The sequence below is a fragment of the Vespula pensylvanica genome, chromosome 16 (assembly GCF_014466175.1).
Source record: "Vespula pensylvanica isolate Volc-1 chromosome 16, ASM1446617v1, whole genome shotgun sequence".
Lineage (NCBI taxonomy): Eukaryota > Metazoa > Arthropoda > Insecta > Hymenoptera > Vespidae > Vespula > Vespula pensylvanica.
Window position 1 is genome coordinate 1327095 of NC_057700.1, and position 16229 is coordinate 1343323.

General features: G+C 27.1%; 5 protein-coding genes across 15 annotated transcripts; 3 read left to right on the forward strand and 2 right to left on the reverse strand.

The window, feature by feature from the left end:
* Window positions 1-221: 221 nt before the first annotated feature.
* Window positions 222-2032, forward strand: LOC122635004 (mitochondrial thiamine pyrophosphate carrier-like). Of its 2 annotated transcripts, none has more exons than XM_043824690.1 (5): window positions 222-279; window positions 363-531; window positions 634-786; window positions 858-1060; window positions 1156-2032. In XM_043824690.1, exons 2-5 carry the CDS (start codon window positions 412-414, stop codon window positions 1601-1603), a joined length of 924 nt encoding a protein of 307 aa, XP_043680625.1. In that variant the 5' UTR covers window positions 222-279; window positions 363-411; the 3' UTR covers window positions 1604-2032. The 2 variants fall into 2 exon arrangements, with proteins under 2 accessions (XP_043680625.1, XP_043680626.1); XM_043824691.1 differs by having other exon boundaries at window positions 224-279; window positions 332-531.
* Window positions 2033-2218: 186 nt separating this feature from the next.
* On the forward strand, window positions 2219-8595 carry LOC122635003 (ATP-dependent RNA helicase p62-like). Of its 10 annotated transcripts, none has more exons than XR_006328531.1 (9): window positions 2227-2282; window positions 2417-2504; window positions 2832-2873; window positions 3346-4401; window positions 4629-4807; window positions 4880-4939; window positions 5056-5174; window positions 6530-7170; window positions 7883-8071. XR_006328531.1 is itself a non-coding variant. In XM_043824685.1 (8 exons), coding segments are annotated over exons 2-8 (1671 nt in total). In that variant the 5' UTR covers window positions 2238-2282; window positions 2417-2502; the 3' UTR covers window positions 8299-8595. The 10 variants fall into 10 exon arrangements, 4 of the variants coding, with proteins under 4 accessions (XP_043680621.1, XP_043680623.1, XP_043680624.1 ...); XR_006328532.1 differs by having other exon boundaries at window positions 6760-7170; XR_006328533.1 differs by having other exon boundaries at window positions 5059-5174.
* Window positions 8596-10341: 1746 nt separating this feature from the next.
* On the forward strand, window positions 10342-11853 carry LOC122634830 (histidine protein methyltransferase 1 homolog). The gene is made up of 6 exons (XM_043824172.1): window positions 10342-10467; window positions 10608-10853; window positions 10931-11091; window positions 11188-11441; window positions 11509-11624; window positions 11752-11853. Exons 1-6 carry the CDS (start codon window positions 10428-10430, stop codon window positions 11787-11789), a joined length of 855 nt encoding a protein of 284 aa, XP_043680107.1. The 5' UTR covers window positions 10342-10427; the 3' UTR covers window positions 11790-11853.
* On the reverse strand, window positions 11849-13341 carry LOC122634832 (pyridoxine/pyridoxamine 5'-phosphate oxidase-like). The gene is made up of 6 exons (XM_043824174.1): window positions 13017-13341; window positions 12684-12840; window positions 12517-12616; window positions 12383-12436; window positions 12120-12319; window positions 11849-12035 (listed from the first exon to the last, which is right to left on the reverse strand). Exons 1-6 carry the CDS (start codon window positions 13048-13050, stop codon window positions 11870-11872), a joined length of 711 nt encoding a protein of 236 aa, XP_043680109.1. The 5' UTR covers window positions 13051-13341; the 3' UTR covers window positions 11849-11869.
* A 655-nt stretch (window positions 13342-13996) lies between these two features.
* LOC122634831 (signal recognition particle receptor subunit beta) lies at window positions 13997-15657 on the reverse strand. The gene is made up of 4 exons (XM_043824173.1): window positions 15470-15657; window positions 14706-14872; window positions 14466-14605; window positions 13997-14369 (listed from the first exon to the last, which is right to left on the reverse strand). The coding sequence occupies exons 1-4, from the start codon at window positions 15561-15563 to the stop codon at window positions 14033-14035; spliced, it is 738 nt and encodes a 245-aa protein (XP_043680108.1). The 5' UTR covers window positions 15564-15657; the 3' UTR covers window positions 13997-14032.
* Window positions 15658-16229: the final 572 nt, after the last annotated feature.

Sequence of the window (16229 nt, forward strand, 5' to 3'; positions counted from 1 at the left end):
ATAACAATGGAATTGCCAATCAATGTGGATGCATTCCACAATTAGGTTATGTTATACAGAGTGTCTCGTTGTGATCACATAAGAAAAAGAGAATATGAATAATACACATAACAAGAACAAGTACTATTAGTTTGAAATAATATTTAAAAATATTTCGATATTAATTGGAAATGCATCTATTTAATTGATGATAATAAATATGAAAATACTGTAATATATTAATAAAATATCCTCTTTTTTTATTTTTATTATCTAAAATTACAGTAACTTTTATAAATTGTAAGTATTGTAGTTTATTTAAAAGTATTATTAAAAAGTATTATTCTCTAAGATAGAAAAATTCATTCTTAAATTTTCAATAGATAGAAGAAATTAGATTAAGAATCATGACCATTATATAACAAACATTTAATGGGTATATTATCAATGGATAAAAAAAATAATGCAAATCATGCAATTGCGGGAGCTATTAGTGGATTTCTTACACGTTTCACTTGCCAACCCTTGGATGTTGTGAAGATAAGATTTCAGGTAATATAAAGATTATAATATTATGATATGTAAATATTATACATGTATATATTTTATTTCATAAGATCATTAAATTATTTATATTTTACATTTTTTTTATAGTTACAAGTAGAACCTATAACACGATACCATACAAGTAAATATCAATCCTTTTTTCAAGCATTTTGGTTGATATTAAAAGAAGAAGGAATACTTGCATTATGGAAAGGACATGTTCCTGCTCAATTATTATCTATAGTTTATGGAACAGGACAGGTAAAATATAATATTAAATATGATAAAATATAACTAAAAATTATAATTGAAAAAAAATGATGTTATTATAGTTTTATTCTTACAATGTAATTATCGCATTTTCTGATAAATACTCATATTTAAACGAACGAAAATATTTGACAAATTTTGTGGCTGGCGCAAGTGCTGGAAGTATTGCTACCATTATATCTTTCCCTTTTGATACAATTAGAACAAGATTAATAGCTCAATCTTATAATTGTAAAGTATATAATGGTATATTACACTCATGTAGGTAAGTTTAATAAAAGAACATTTATTGTAATTAGAACAAATTATATACATAATCTATTTGCTTTAATTTAATACCTTTTAATATCTTATTTACAGTACAATTCTGCATCAAGAAACACCAAAGGTCTTTTTTGCTGGATTGTCACCAACTTTATTACAAATTGCTCCACATACTGGTTTACAATTTTTATTTTATAGATATCTTACAGATATTTATAAAAAATATTTTAAAGAAACTGATATCAATTTTTACAATTCTATGATATCAGGTAGTATAGCTGGCTTGATGGCAAAAACTTTTATATATCCAATGGATTTAGCACGAAAAAGACTGCAAATACAAGGTTTTGAATATGGTAGAAAAGAATTTGGTAAATTTTTTAAATGCAAAGGTTTGATAGATTGTTTAAGAGTAACAATAAGAGACGAGGGTATAAAAGGCTTGTTTAAAGGTTTATTACCAAGCCAATTAAAAGCTGCATTAACAACAGCTTTGCATTTTACTTTCTATGAACAAGCCTTATTAGTTTTAAAAAATATATGATTATTGATTTGAAAAAATATCGTTATACGATAAAATATAAATGAAACATTACTATTACCACACTGTAACAACGCACTGATCAGCAACAATATTCTCAAGACTTGATATTTTATTTATTGTTTTGATGGTAGTAGATATATAAATAAATTAATAAAAAAAACTTTACAATCAAATATTATACCAACCATTTACTGTGCTATTTTTTTACTTTGTAAAACAATTAACGTAATTTGCAATAGCTCACACACGCGTGTATACAATTTTGTTACGTCCCATAAGTTAGTCACGTGTATATAAAATGTGTAGACCAATCAGAAAGATGAGACTATGATAGATTGTTTTGATTGGTAGCAAATATGGATAATCGTTGTACCTTAAAGTATTTATTATATAAACTGTATATAAATTTGCAATTTTTAATTGACATTTCATACTTGTTTTTTTATACGTAATGTAGCTTTAATGTAATTATAGATTTATAAAATGTACTAGTCACGAATTTTTGTTAATACATAAGACGTAAAAGAAATCAATATAAGGAAAGTATGCGCTAAAGATGCATTTTGAAGTTCTGCGCAGTTCTTGTTACCCCCTCTACTATCTTTAGGAAGTAGAATCATAGGTGACTCATATCCGGCATCTGCCTGGGTCGTTCTTTCTGTCCCTGGTAGCGGTACGGGTAAGTTTGCATTCTCTATTATTGCAATTTTTTTTTCTTTTATTTTACTTTTATTCTTTTATATTTTTACCCTCTTATAATCATATTTCTTCTACGTTTTAACAAATCATTACATTTTCATTATTTATTTATAGAAATCTTTACCGCTTTTCAACGAAAGAAAAATCTTTAGAGAAATCACACATTTCGGGGATTGAAGCATTATATCAATCTATTAAACATGTAAGTAAAATTTCATTAAATTACTTCAGTATGTTTGGTGTTGGGATTTTTTCGTTATTAAAAAATGTAATTTAGTAAATTATGCAGTGATTCATAGAAACCTTCTAATGTCGTGTGATTTTCTGGAATTTTCCATTATGCGCATCAGCTATATTTGCAATGCGCGAAATTATCGAACCGTCGTCCATAATGGAAGTATCCATTTTGCTCGCCGATATGATGAAAAAAATTGTCTGGAAGACATTTTAGCGTTTTCAAAATGGTGTTGATTTATTTACTTTTAAATTTGGATTTATTTTTTATCTATTCAAAATATCTTCGTTTAAGGATACGATCAAGGAGCACTATACTCGGATTAATAAAACTTGGGTTAGTATTCTACTAATCCTTATATTTATATAAATATTGTATATATAACGAATAAAATCGATTGTTAGAAATGGCTTAATGGCAAAATTTTAAGTATGTAAAATATTTTTTTCTCTTTTTTTTTTTTTTTTCTCAATATTTTTATGTAACAGTTTTCGAGTTCTACATATAATTGTGAAGTATAAGATTTAATTTTAATATAGGGATAAAATATAAAAACGAAATAATTTTATAAACCTCTTATTTTGGCATGCCTCCATTTTGTATTTCGATGGAGCATGAATGCTTGTAAGAGGAAGAGTAAAATGTGAATGAATGCCTTCGGAGTCCACACATTAAAGTCTGGAACCGTTTCTCTATGTTCACTACAATTATATAATTTACTAGTAAATTTGGGTTTTCTTCTTATAATATTTTTATTTCTCTGGAATAACTTATTTCAATTAAATATTAAATTAATTTTATTTTTTAGGACTTATGGATCTATGTCTGGTGGTTATCGCAGTAATGGTGTGAGTCATCGTGGAGGAGTAGGTCAACGGAATGGATATGGAAGTGGAGGATCAAATAGTCGTTTTGGAAGTCGTAATGGAAATACGGGAGGAAATAGTGGAAGCGGTATTGCTGGACGTGGACCACGTAATGCTAATGTAGCTGGAACCAATCTGAGGAAACCAAATTGGGATTATGAAAACTTAAAACCTTTTAAAAAAGATTTTTATATACCACATCCAAATGTACAATCACGTCATCCTCGTGAAGTCGATTTGTTTAGAGAAGAAAACAAAATCACTCTCAAAGGAGAAAAAATACCTAATCCAATTCAATTTTTTGAAGAAGGAAATTTTCCAGACTATGTAATGCAGGCTATTAGAAAGCAAGGATTTACAGAACCAACTGCTATACAAGCTCAAGGCTGGCCGATTGCTATGTCTGGCCTAAATATGGTTGGTATAGCACAAACTGGATCTGGAAAGACATTAGGCTATATATTACCTGCTATTGTACACATCAACAGTCAACAACCTTTAAATAGAGGAGATGGACCCATTGCTCTTGTTTTAGCACCAACTCGTGAACTTGCTCAACAAATACAAAGCGTTGTCAATGATTTTGGTTCATTATCTTATGTAAGGAATACTTGCATTTTTGGTGGTGCCCCAAAAGGCAGTCAAGCACGTGATCTTGAACGTGGAGTAGAAATTTGTATTGCGACACCTGGACGTCTTATAGATTTCTTAGAACGTGGTACGACAAATTTACGAAGATGTACATATTTGGTATTGGACGAAGCCGATCGTATGTTGGATATGGGATTTGAACCTCAAATTAGAAAAATCATAGAACAGATCAGACCAGATAGACAAGTTCTCATGTGGTCAGCTACTTGGCCAAAAGAAGTAAGAAATCTTGCAGAAGAATATCTCACTGATTACACTCAATTAAATATTGGATCATTAACTTTGGCTGCAAATCACAACATCCTTCAAATAGTTGATGTATGTCAAGAACATGAAAAAGAAACAAAGTGAGTAATTCATAATTTCCTGAAGGTTCTTTCTTTTCTCAAGAGGAAAAAAAACCTGTGATATGATGATATTGGTGATGGTAATGAAATTCTTTGATTGCATTCATACCATTTGACCTCTAAGAAGAACTGACCTCCACAGATTTTATTTTATGAATAATATATATTTATATCAATAGGTAAACAAAAAAATATTAATTTTATTAAAATGCTTGAACAAATTTTAGATTGGGAACTCTACTCCAAGAAATTGGTAATGTAAATGATGATGGTGGAAAGACCATCATTTTTGTAGAGACAAAAAAGAAAGTTGAAAATATCACAAGAAATATTAGGAGATATGGTTGGCCTGCAGTATGCATGCATGGTGATAAGTCACAACAAGAAAGAGATTATGTTCTTAGAGGTATGCTTTTTTGTATATATCACTTCAATTTTTTATGTAACAATGTGTACAACATAATGTATAATTTTACAGAATTCAGAAACAAGAAAGGTTCTATTCTTGTAGCAACGGATGTTGCTGCACGTGGATTGGGTAAGTGATATCCTTCTTGTAGTTTTTCTTTTTTTCTGAAAAAATTTTTTGCTGTTTAAAAAAAGAAAGAAAAAAAAAAACAAGTTTTTATAACTATTCAATCATTCCGTGAATAGTAGAGGATAGACAGAGGGAGGTGGCGATGTAGCACAGACTGGTTATATGAAGTGATGCCTCACTGTTCAATGGATAAAGTGAAATAATTATTAATATAAACAACATTATATATTCGTAGGTGCGCATATGTTCATAGTACTTTAATTACAAGACAATGTAATCAATATGTTTGACATAATCTGAGAATGCTGCTTATCAACAGTAGGATCATATTTTCAACAAAAAAAAAAAAAGCTTTATAGAAAAGTTATAAACATTAATATTTTTGAGAGTATTTGATAAAAATTTAGAGTTAATGTTAGATAATGACAAAGTATTTTTTTTATATATTTATAAGATAGGAAATATAGATCCTGCTATTAACTGTGGTATTTTCAGAAGATACACATTGTGTAAAGTACAATTATGATATATTCTCAAACTTTACATAAGCTTTTAAAAACCGAAAAATAGAAGGCATTAGTTAGCTGGTATTTTTTAATAATATTTTTAGCTTATATTTCTCTTTACTTTTTCTAAGTAGATGCAATATAATGCTTTTAAATAAACACATGTATAGGATAGGACATTTCAAGTATAATCAACTAGTTTCTTCAAAACTGTTCATACTAGTAATGCTTGACTTCTTTTTAATGTTTTAATAGCAAATATGTCTTTCTCAAAATCATTTTTTTTTCCTTCCGGAAATATTAGTCTTCTGTTTCATTAATCCGACCTTAATATTTCCTAAAAAAGAATAATTATGAGAAAGGAGTGAAATCGCTACGCTCGATAATTTTGAAGAAATTGATTTCTTACACTTCAGATGACCTACCTTGTGTACATAGTGAGTTTTAAATCGTTTATGTAATATAATTTGTCTATATTTATATACTAGTAAAAATAAGTATATAAGCTGACGATATTCTTTACATCCTATACATGAAACTCACTATGTTATTAATATATTCCCAATCGACACACGTACATACAGCTTTACTGTTTTTCAATTCAATATTTGTACATTGAAATTTATAATTTAATTTTATATGTACAAATTATAATATTTTTTCATCAATTTTGTAGGTGCAATTATACCAATTATGTCTACATTTTATTCATAAAGATGTATGGGATTAGTAGATTGCAATTTCACTATTAGAATATAAACTAATCCTTTGTGTGATTTTAATGGAGAAAAAAAAAAGAAAAGAAAAGAAATTGTTATATAACTAAAATAGTTGTTTGGAAAATAATGTACGTGTAAAGCATCTTACAAAAGAATTTTTTTTAATTTATTACTCTCGTGTAATATTATAATTTATTTATAAGTTATCTCAGTTATTATGTTTATCGTAATGCTATTTGACGATTGACATTTGAAAATTTTAAATATTAATTACTTTTATTTCTAATTTGCACATAAAGTAAAATGTGCTTCCACCAGCATAGCTGTCGAATATTTGCTAATGCAATCTATTCCCATTGTATTAGTTCTGAGAGCTAAGACGAGGATATGATGGGCTTGTGTCGAAGACTTGAGAACAATTTTAATGCGACAAAGAAAGAAAAAGAAAGAAAGAAAGAAAGAAAAAAAAAAAAGAAAAAAGAAAAGATAAATAATAAAGAAAAGAAAAAAAGAAACAAACAAAAAAAATGGTTTTAGTGATAAGTGTGGGCATCTTTTAATTTATGTTAATCAGTCTGGTTGTCTTTTGTTTCAGAGGCACATGGTGCACAGAATACGTTGAGTGTGCGATGAAAACGATCTCGTTCCATAAAGAAAAAACATGGCTCACTCATAGTACGTGCGCAATTTTGCATATAAAATACTTGTACTTAATGTGCCTCTGTGTACAGCCTGTGTACCACAGAAGTATAGTGGTGCGCGGGCGTTATCGCGCTGGTTGGTTGTGAGATAAAACGCTGGTTTCCATTTTGGTACAACCATCACACTTCATAGCCAATGCTCAGCCGGTGTCAGAGACAACAATCTATTGATTTTGCTACTATCGCTACTCGAAGGTGATGCTTAGGACACAACACTCTGTGATCTGAACTTGCATTCAAGACTACACACCCCCTGGGGCGCTTTGTATGCAGTCATACGGAATGCAATGTTCAGCAGTAACTGGGTTTGTATTTATTATAATGCAGCAAACTTAAGCGTTATAAAGTACGCATTCATGCGTAATTTATAAACTAAGCTAATTCGTATTCTTCCACATTATGACAATAATTCCGGAGACAACAATATGATTTGTACTAATTTTTTTTCATATTACCTATATTTTCTTTGTATCAATTTTGATATATCAATTTTTTATATATAAATACTTCATAAAATTATTATTTTCAATTGCTATTGGAATTATCTTTACTGTGTTGCGTGGAATTATTGATTTAGAAAGCATATTTAAATGTTTCATATTTGGATAACGTAGTAAACTTTATTTTGGTTACTGTTTTACACAGAGAAATTCCATTTCATTTTAACGAATGATTATAGGTGTTTAGCTGCATATGTATACAAGAATATGTATATATATATATATATATGTGCGTGTATATATGTATATATATATATATGTGTGTAAGGAACAAATAATATAAGCTGTAATGCAAGATACAAAAAAATTAGAGATCTAATGACAGAAGTAAATGCTACATTTTTTGTAGCTTTCACATTTGTATTTCTACATATTATTATTTCATACAACAATCTTGATAAATGAAAAGCCAGGAATATAAAAAGAAAAACTTGTTAGAGTCATATAATTAAAAGAAGAAAAACAATGATGCGCATCAATTGTTTTTACCTTCTTTATAATGATTATTTTTCTTTAGATGTTGACGATGTAAAGTATGTGATCAACTTCGATTATCCGTCATCGTCTGAAGACTACATACACAGAATTGGAAGAACAGGTCGTTCGCAAAGCACAGGAACGAGCTACGCATTCTTTACTCCACAAAATAGCAGACAAGCTAAAGATCTGATTAATGTACTTCAAGAGGCTAATCAAGTCATCAATCCGAAATTGGCAGAATTAGCAACGAGAACTGGTGGTGGCGGTTACAATCGTAGTGAGTCTTATAACAGAATATGGTTAATATAATCAATAAAATATTTTTGAAACAAATAATAAAATATGAAATAAATTATTTTAGATCGTTGGGGATATGCAGCCCGTGGAAGGGAAAACACATTCTCTGGAACACACAAACGTTTTGACAGCTCAAGAAATAATTATAATAGTTGATTGGACAAATCTATTTTCTTACATGGTATTGAACGATCGACTTTCGAAACATCTAGTTTTACGTACGATTAAACCCTAATTTTTGTCATTAGAAAGTTCATTCTATGTTAATACCAGAGAGTGTACGGAACATTTATTATTGTTTATCTGGCCAAACATTTTTCTTTGTTTTATGGTTCTTACGATGAACATTTCGTTATTTTTATTTTTTACGTACAGAAAGTATCTGTACATATCTGTGATTGATAGGAAGAAAGAGAAAAAAAAACTTAAAGTAAATTTTATTTTTTACGATAATGTATCGTTGCTCATTGTATTTTCTGTTTCTCTTTTTCTCTCATGAAAGTTGAGACGTGTATAAAATATATATTTAAGGAATTTGTGTTAAAAAGAGAAAAGAGAGTTGCATAGTATTTAAAGATAATATCAGGCTTAGGAGATAAAATATTATTATATATTATTAATAAACTATTCATTTAGGAATTTTATATTAATTAATAATATCTTTCTGAATTTTTCACTAGTAAGATATTTGATAATATGAAAAGAAAATGCCTGATATTATTCTTTTTATAAAAATTGTAAACACTCAAATCTCCCAATCTACTTTATGATAATTTCAGCATTTTTTCTCACTTAGTTCCTTTAAAAGTGTTACAACACGTCTCAATTATAGGATTGAATGGTATAGGGGTATAATAATTTAGCGAACTTGTCAGTATTCATTCCAATTCTTTGAAATGATCAGAGATACAAATCTGGTCATAAGCAAAGTTTTTTTTCAATCGTGTGTTGTGTGAAAGAACTCCAGAAAAGAAGTCATGATAAAAATCATTGTAATTGTCCCGTTCCATTAGAAAAGTTTTATACAAATAATGTTATCAAAGACAAATTATTCAAAAAAATAACAAAACTTAAAAAAAAATCCTTCTACTAAATCAAATGGTATATTCTCCCATGACATTAAAATTGATGGTTTCGTAACTGTGTTTATTTAATTTTCTTCTCGACTAAATAAAGCACTATATAAGACTATTGCACATTGATGTATCATCCCTATGTTGACAACAATAAAATTCGACTGGTTGAAGGAAATAATTGAATATTTTTTTTATTCATTTTCATTGTTACATAACAATGTTACCTCGATTGATCTTTATTTTTGATTGTATTACAATTTTTGTTTTTAATTAATTACAATTTTTTATGAAGTATTATTACATGAACAATATTGTTATAATCTGTTCATAATTTTAATATGTTTTTTCTCATATATTCTTATTATATCTAAGTATTTATGCGTTATCTATGATTAAATTGATTTCGAAACGGTGGTAGATCCATTATTCTAGCAGTCCCCAGTAAAACCAGTGCTGAAAGTAAAACGAGCTAGTAATAAGATAACCTCAAATTTACGATAATTAAAATATACGTAAAAATTGATAAATAATATAAAACTTGCAAAAAAGAAAATGTTAATTTTATAATTAATGTAATATACCACTTGTGATTGTATACATCACTGTTTTTCCTTTAGGTTTTTGTAATTTCTTCGAATGATAGAAAACGTAAAGACCTGATCCAATCAGACCACCACCACTAACAATTCGGCAAGCCAAACAATCTCGATCTCTATTAGTTATTATACTGTTAATTGTGCTTGACATTTTTTATAACACATTAGTTTAAAACAAATGTTACTTTTTTTATTAAATGCTTATGATTTTAACACTTTAAGTAAACCTAAATTGTCGTAAATGAGTGATGTCAGAAGTGTTACAATGGGTTATATTCTGTTTGATAACTTTCGATATATCGAAAATATCGTTTTCATGAATATAATTTTCACAATCTAAACGTGCATCATGCTGTGATTGGTCATATTCTTTCAAACTAACTTCACAAAACATTAATAATAAACTATCGATATAAATGATATTAAATGATATTATATTAATTCTCATTAATATATAAGATTTATATTGTCATAATTTGTAAAAATAGTAGCAAAGAAATATTGAGAATTATCTGTAATTATTTAACTTTATAGTATGTATAAAAGTACTTTACAATATATAAAAATACTTTTTTATCAAGATTTATGAGTAAATAATAATAAAAGAGATAAGATGTTCAAATTTGGATTCTCTGAGACAAATGATGCTGAAGGTATCGACTTCACTTTATAATATTTATTAAAAAATATATAAGTTTAATATCATGTTTGAGGTTATAATACTATTTCAATTATCGCCACCATTTTTATTGGCGCTATAATTTAAATTTCTTTAATATATTATATCTTGTAGAAAACAGTAGTAATAAAGAAAAATCCGTTCTTAATTGGATAAATGCGTCTAGAATAGAAGTAACACCGTCTGATTACGATCGAAATTATGAATCCGATGAATATTTAGAAACTAAAATATTCGATGAAATTAAATTCAAGTTAATTCGTTCTGACAAAGTACTATGCAACTTAATAGGAAATAATTCTGTAAATATAATCGAAGCAGAATCACAACATTCCGATCTTATACCTGCAAAATATGAAGGTATATATAATTCAATTATAATTTTAAAAAATTATATAATACTTATCGTAAATAATTATTGCAAACTTCAAATCAAGGTGGCTTGAAGATATGGGAATGTACTTACGATTTACTTGAATATATAATTCAAGAGAATATAAAACTTGAAACTAAGCTGGTGCTAGATTTAGGCTGTGGTGTTGGAATTATTGGGTTAATAGCACTTCTAAAAGGTTCCTTTGTTCATTTTCAGGATTATGTTTGTATATTTTATTATTTCTCTTTTTTTTTTGTTATGATATAAAATATTTGAAGTAATATATATAGCATGAAAATTATAATGAAAATTTTACAGAATGCAGAAGTAATTTCATCCGTCACTATACCAAATGTTTTTTTAAATTTTAAAGACAAGCAAAAAACATTGGAAAAGTGTGAATTTTATTGTGGAGATTGGGCATCATTTACGATGCTTTTTGAAAAAAATATTAAAAATGGGGATCATAAAAAATATGACTTCATTTTTACCAGTGAAACTATTTATAATAGTGAAAATCATAAAAAATTATATGAAGTATTTAAGAAGAAATTGAAACCACATGGCATTGGGTAAGAACTATATTTTATGATTTCAATAAGTTTCAAATAATCGATTTCAACTAAGTGATTCCTTTAGACTCATAGCTGCAAAGACCTATTACTTTGGTGTAGGAGGAGGAATGCGCCAATTTGAAGCTATTGTAAAGGAAGATAAAATGTTTGATGCTGAAGTGGTCTGGAGAAATTCAAAAGGTTTTTGTTAATTGTTAAAAATATATTTTTTACTAACAGTTATAATAACCTTTTTTACTAATAGTTATAACTTTTTCTCTTTTTATAAATAATATAGTATAATATGTAATATAATTCTATATTTCAGGTCTACAAAGGGAGATATTAAAGCTGTCTTGGAAATAAAAGAAATGTAAATTCAATCTAATAAAATTGAAAGCATTGGAAGAAAAATTGAGACAAGCTGCAATAACATGTTCTAATTATTAAGGTGATAATCTTTCATATACCCATCCATTCTCTCCTTTATGAACAAAAATGTTATCAATTTTTTCTCCGGATATTGGTCGTCTGAAACGAATTCTATCGTGCAAACGATCACTTTGTCCTTGCCAAAACTCAATCGATTTTGGTTTAACTATGTAACCACCCCTAGATAAGATCGATAAAAAATCGATTATTTGATCATATACGATTATACAGGAAATTAATTGAGGAAATTTGTTAATGTATTACCACCAATCTGGTCTTTTAATGTTCTCTTCTGTATATTGAGCAAGTAATTCCCTTTCTTTCACAATAAGAGTATGCCTGTTAGCAATGACAGTACTTTGTTTGCTAGACATAGATCCTATCCGACTTGGAAATGGCCGACTATTAAAATATTCATCGGAATCTTTAGCTGAGGTTTTTTCAACAGTTCCCTCTATACGTACCTGTAATATTTGGTATATAAATCAATAATGTTAAATCACAAATGTATTTACTGTGTATCATACAGCTCGGTGTAATGGTTCCCAGTAGAAAGTCATTGCAGCATTGGGATTTTGTTCCTAAGTATCAATTTAATACAATTTTAATTGTCTCAATTTTAATTATAATAACAGAAGATAATAGAAGCATGTAAACTCACTAATTCTTTACCCTTTCTGCTGTTATAATTTGTATAAAATTTAAAACCTTCCAAATCAAAACTTTTTAATAATACTGTTCTTACAGATGGTAAGCCATCTCTGAAATAACGAATAATTTATTATATGCTGCATTATTAAAGTTTTATATATCTAAAAGTTAAACTACTTAGTTGCTGTTCCAAGAAATACTGCATTTGGTTCAAGAATATGTGGTGATTCGCATGCTTCATTAAACCATGTTTTAAACTGTCCCATTGGTTCTTTGCTTATCAAATTTTCTTCTATAAAGGTTTCATTTCTATCCTTGTATTTTATTCGCATATCTAAAACATTTATTATAACAATGAAATAATGAATAATTTTTATTAAATTATTAATATATAAAATTATCTAAAAAAATTTGCCAATTATTGATGATAAAAATATACGATTTAATCGGAAATATCGTAATTAAAAACTATAGTAATTCTAAATAATTTATATATATTACTAAATATACCTCCTATATTAACATTATGGGGCATACTCGACATGGTTTATATTGTTTCTTTTAACGCTTAAACAATAACGCTTTTACGTATATACTGACAAATATTCTGGTAACTTAACGTTTCAATCGATAATGAGAGCGAACTTTAGAAATTTTACAAAAATGAAACGTCCTAGTCGAATGAATATATTATACTGTTCCACAGTTCTCTCATTATTACTTTAGTCATTATTCTTGTTATCTTCTCATCATAATAACTAAAATAATTTGTACATTCAAGGTTATTGGAATGTTTTTGTCTTCTACCCGTTATCTAAGTAAATACAGTACCGTATTAAGTGCGAGGATAAAAAAGGGTACTTTCAAATATTTCTTACAGGACAATATATTTTTATATTGCTCGTCAATTTTATATATTGAAATGTAATCTCGAAGAATTATAGTATATTTAATTTTTTTTTATTACTGAGTACATAATTTCAGTATTATGTTACATATATTAGTATTTTATTTTATACATAAGATATAATATTACATTTTTAGAGCACAAATAAATCAATTGTACAATGTAGAATAAAATGAATATTTATGAATTTAGATCTTTCATCATTCTTATATAATTTTTACAGACTTTTATCATTTTCAAAGTCACTTGATCTTTCGTGATAGATCAGAAAGTATTTGAATGGCTCAAAGTTCTTATTCAGTTGTAAATGCTTTATTATCTTTTTATTTAAAGTCTTTGAATCACATTAACTTGTTTTATCAACAATTTTTTTATATCATTTCAATTTTTTATTTATTTTTCTAAAAAAGAAATATATGTTACCATATACTACATATATACCACGACAATTAACAGTTTTATTTGTTATTTCTATAATGGATTATTGTCATAAAGTATGGATAATGAATTAATTAAATATAGAATCGGTTTCTATGAATAAAAAAATGTTTGATATGCATTACAAATTAATAAAAAGAAGCAGTTACAAATAATTTATATATTAAAAAATAGTACATATTCACATAACATTCTGTAACCATGCATCTAATGCTTCTATATGAGCAGGTGTTTCAAGATCTTTGGTAAAGGCACTTGATTCTGCAAATTCTACTTTTGAATTGAGATGATCGAACTCGAAATCTTTGTTAGATTTCCCAAGAAAGACACTTGAGGATGTTGCATCTGTAGCTTCCAGTTGATTAGTTTTAGTTAGTCTTAAAAGATTTAATTCTTTTTCCAGTAATGATTTTATCACGGAACAACCTTTAGCCATTGTTTGATCTTGTTTATTGCACAATATTAATATTGGCAATTTTTTGTGCCCATCTATATCTGACAATAAATTGTATAAGTACCTATAAAAAAACATGATTTATAGATTGTTCTGTGAACTATTTATGTTAATTCATCTTTGAAATATTCAGATGTACAAATGTATTCTTGATACTTACTCGGCCACGTCCTTAATATTTTTTTGGAACGTAACTGAATCAATGACAAAAATAATTCCTTTTGCAGATATTTTATATTTATCAAAAAATTTGTAACGTAAACGCTCATCTCCAGGTATATCCACAATCCTTAAGGTATTCTGAACCAAATATTTGTAAAGGTTATTAATTTTTAAGTTTGAAACTGTTTTTTAATTTATATATCCTAGTATCAAATATATGAAAAGTATGTGTACTTACATTATTGATATTTATATCTCCTATATTTTCCTTAACAGATGTATGAGTTTGAACGAATTTGGAACAAAGCAAACGTGCATATATCAACGTTTTTCCAGCGTCACTAAGCCCAGTTAATATAATATTCTGACCAACAGATTTTCGTCTCCGCCATATAGTAAATAGTACTATTGATAAAGATAGATTTATATTACTTTTGATAAAATTTAAAAATATATAAGCTTGATCATTAGACAAAATTAAATAAGGAATAAATGAAATTACTATATTAAAAATTAAATAAAAATAAAATTAAATTAAAATTAAATTAAAAAGGAAAAATACAATCACATTTAGTTATTTAGTGAAATTATACTTAAGATGTATCTATTATATTATTATACATTCAAGAATAGTATCTTATATATAATTATAATAATATATTTTTTCTTTATGTTAAAATATATTTTAAAAGTATTCAAGTATTACTTTAACAGGACCTATCTTAAATAATTTAAGTTATTAAAATTAAACATTTATGATATAAATAATTTTCTATAGAATGGACATGTTTTAAAAGAATCACGACAACCATTAAGTTGACAAAATAAATTGAAATACAAAACAAATTGGACAAGTGTACATATCTACACACAATAAAGTTAAATATAACAACATGTACAAAATTATTCTTGTGATATTTTTATATAAAAGAAAAGAGAATATATAAATATAAATTATATTCTGTGTAAAGCATATGGATAGGTTAACCTATTTCTAATTACCTAAAGTTATTACTATTGCTAAAACTGCAACCAGTATGCCTATTAGTTCTGAATTTGCATTTTCTTGCAGCAGAGGCTTCACATGTTCTTCCATCGTCAAAATTATTAAATTTTTATCTTAATAATTTCTAAATACATGCGATCAGAATACAACCTACCAGATATCTCTTCTGTTATGGGATTCCATAAATGCGTAAATACTGTTATCGACGCTTCTGTCGATATTATAGAAATCAAAAGATAAAAACGAATTCCTACATTATCGATAATGAAAACAAGTTATCCATCGATAAAGACGATATATCATTACTACGTATACATTGAGATTGTTCAAACTTCGCTCGTAGTACGTGTAACTTCGCGATAGGTATAGATAAAATATAAATTAGAAGTATAACATTGGAAAAATATAATCATTATACTCCTACTGTACAAATAACTTAATTTAAATAATTGTATTACGTACTTTAATAATCAAAAAGTAAATGACACAAATCTACTTATATAATATAATATTTTTGCGATAATGATAATAAATAAGAACAAATAGAAATAACAAAGAAATTAGTGCTTCAATGTATTTTTTGAAGAAATAACTTTAGAACAATAATACATTCAATTTATTTATCTGCAGAAATATGATTAACAAAACAAAATTTAACGTCTAATTGAAATTATACAGAAAAGAAATTATGGAAAAAAATTAAAATATGCAGCCATTCGCCCGGTAATACTTGCGTTTCATAATTATATGTATAAT

What these genes read in the sequence shown, in the direction of transcription:
- LOC122635004 (XM_043824690.1), top strand. Translation starts at nt 412, where the DNA reads ATGGGTATATTATCAATGGATAAAAAAAATAATGCAAATCATGCAATT. An exon ending in TTGTGAAGATAAGATTTCAG is followed by an intron (nt 532 to 633) that starts GTAATATAAAGA and finishes TTTTTTTTATAG; the next exon opens with TTACAAGTAGAACCTATAAC. An exon ending in TAGTTTATGGAACAGGACAG is followed by an intron (nt 787 to 857) that starts GTAAAATATAAT and finishes ATGTTATTATAG; the next exon opens with TTTTATTCTTACAATGTAAT.
- LOC122635003 (XM_043824685.1), top strand. An exon ending in TGTTGCTGCACGTGGATTGG is followed by an intron (nt 4,940 to 7,882) that starts GTAAGTGATATC and finishes ATTTTTCTTTAG; the next exon opens with ATGTTGACGATGTAAAGTAT. An exon ending in TGGTGGCGGTTACAATCGTA is followed by an intron (nt 8,123 to 8,206) that starts GTGAGTCTTATA and finishes AAATTATTTTAG; the next exon opens with ATCGTTGGGGATATGCAGCC.
- LOC122634830 (XM_043824172.1), top strand. Translation starts at nt 10,428, where the DNA reads ATGTTCAAATTTGGATTCTCTGAGACAAATGATGCTGAAG. An exon ending in TTGTTCATTTTCAGGATTAT is followed by an intron (nt 11,092 to 11,187) that starts GTTTGTATATTT and finishes AAAATTTTACAG; the next exon opens with AATGCAGAAGTAATTTCATC. An exon ending in TTGAAACCACATGGCATTGG is followed by an intron (nt 11,442 to 11,508) that starts GTAAGAACTATA and finishes TGATTCCTTTAG; the next exon opens with ACTCATAGCTGCAAAGACCT.
- LOC122634832 (XM_043824174.1), bottom strand. Translation starts at nt 13,050, where the DNA reads ATGTCGAGTATGCCCCATAATGTTAATATAGGAG. An exon ending in GCAGAAAGGGTAAAGAATTA is followed by an intron (nt 12,437 to 12,516) that starts GTGAGTTTACAT and finishes ATTGATACTTAG; the next exon opens with GAACAAAATCCCAATGCTGC. An exon ending in ATTAAAAGACCAGATTGGTG is followed by an intron (nt 12,036 to 12,119) that starts GTAATACATTAA and finishes GATCTTATCTAG; the next exon opens with GGGTGGTTACATAGTTAAAC.
- LOC122634831 (XM_043824173.1), bottom strand. Translation starts at nt 15,563, where the DNA reads ATGGAAGAACATGTGAAGCCTCTGCTGCAAGAAAATGCAAATTCAGAA. An exon ending in AGCAATAGTAATAACTTTAG is followed by an intron (nt 14,873 to 15,469) that starts GTAATTAGAAAT and finishes CTTTATCAATAG; the next exon opens with TACTATTTACTATATGGCGG. An exon ending in AATATTAAGGACGTGGCCGA is followed by an intron (nt 14,370 to 14,465) that starts GTAAGTATCAAG and finishes GTTTTTTTATAG; the next exon opens with GTACTTATACAATTTATTGT.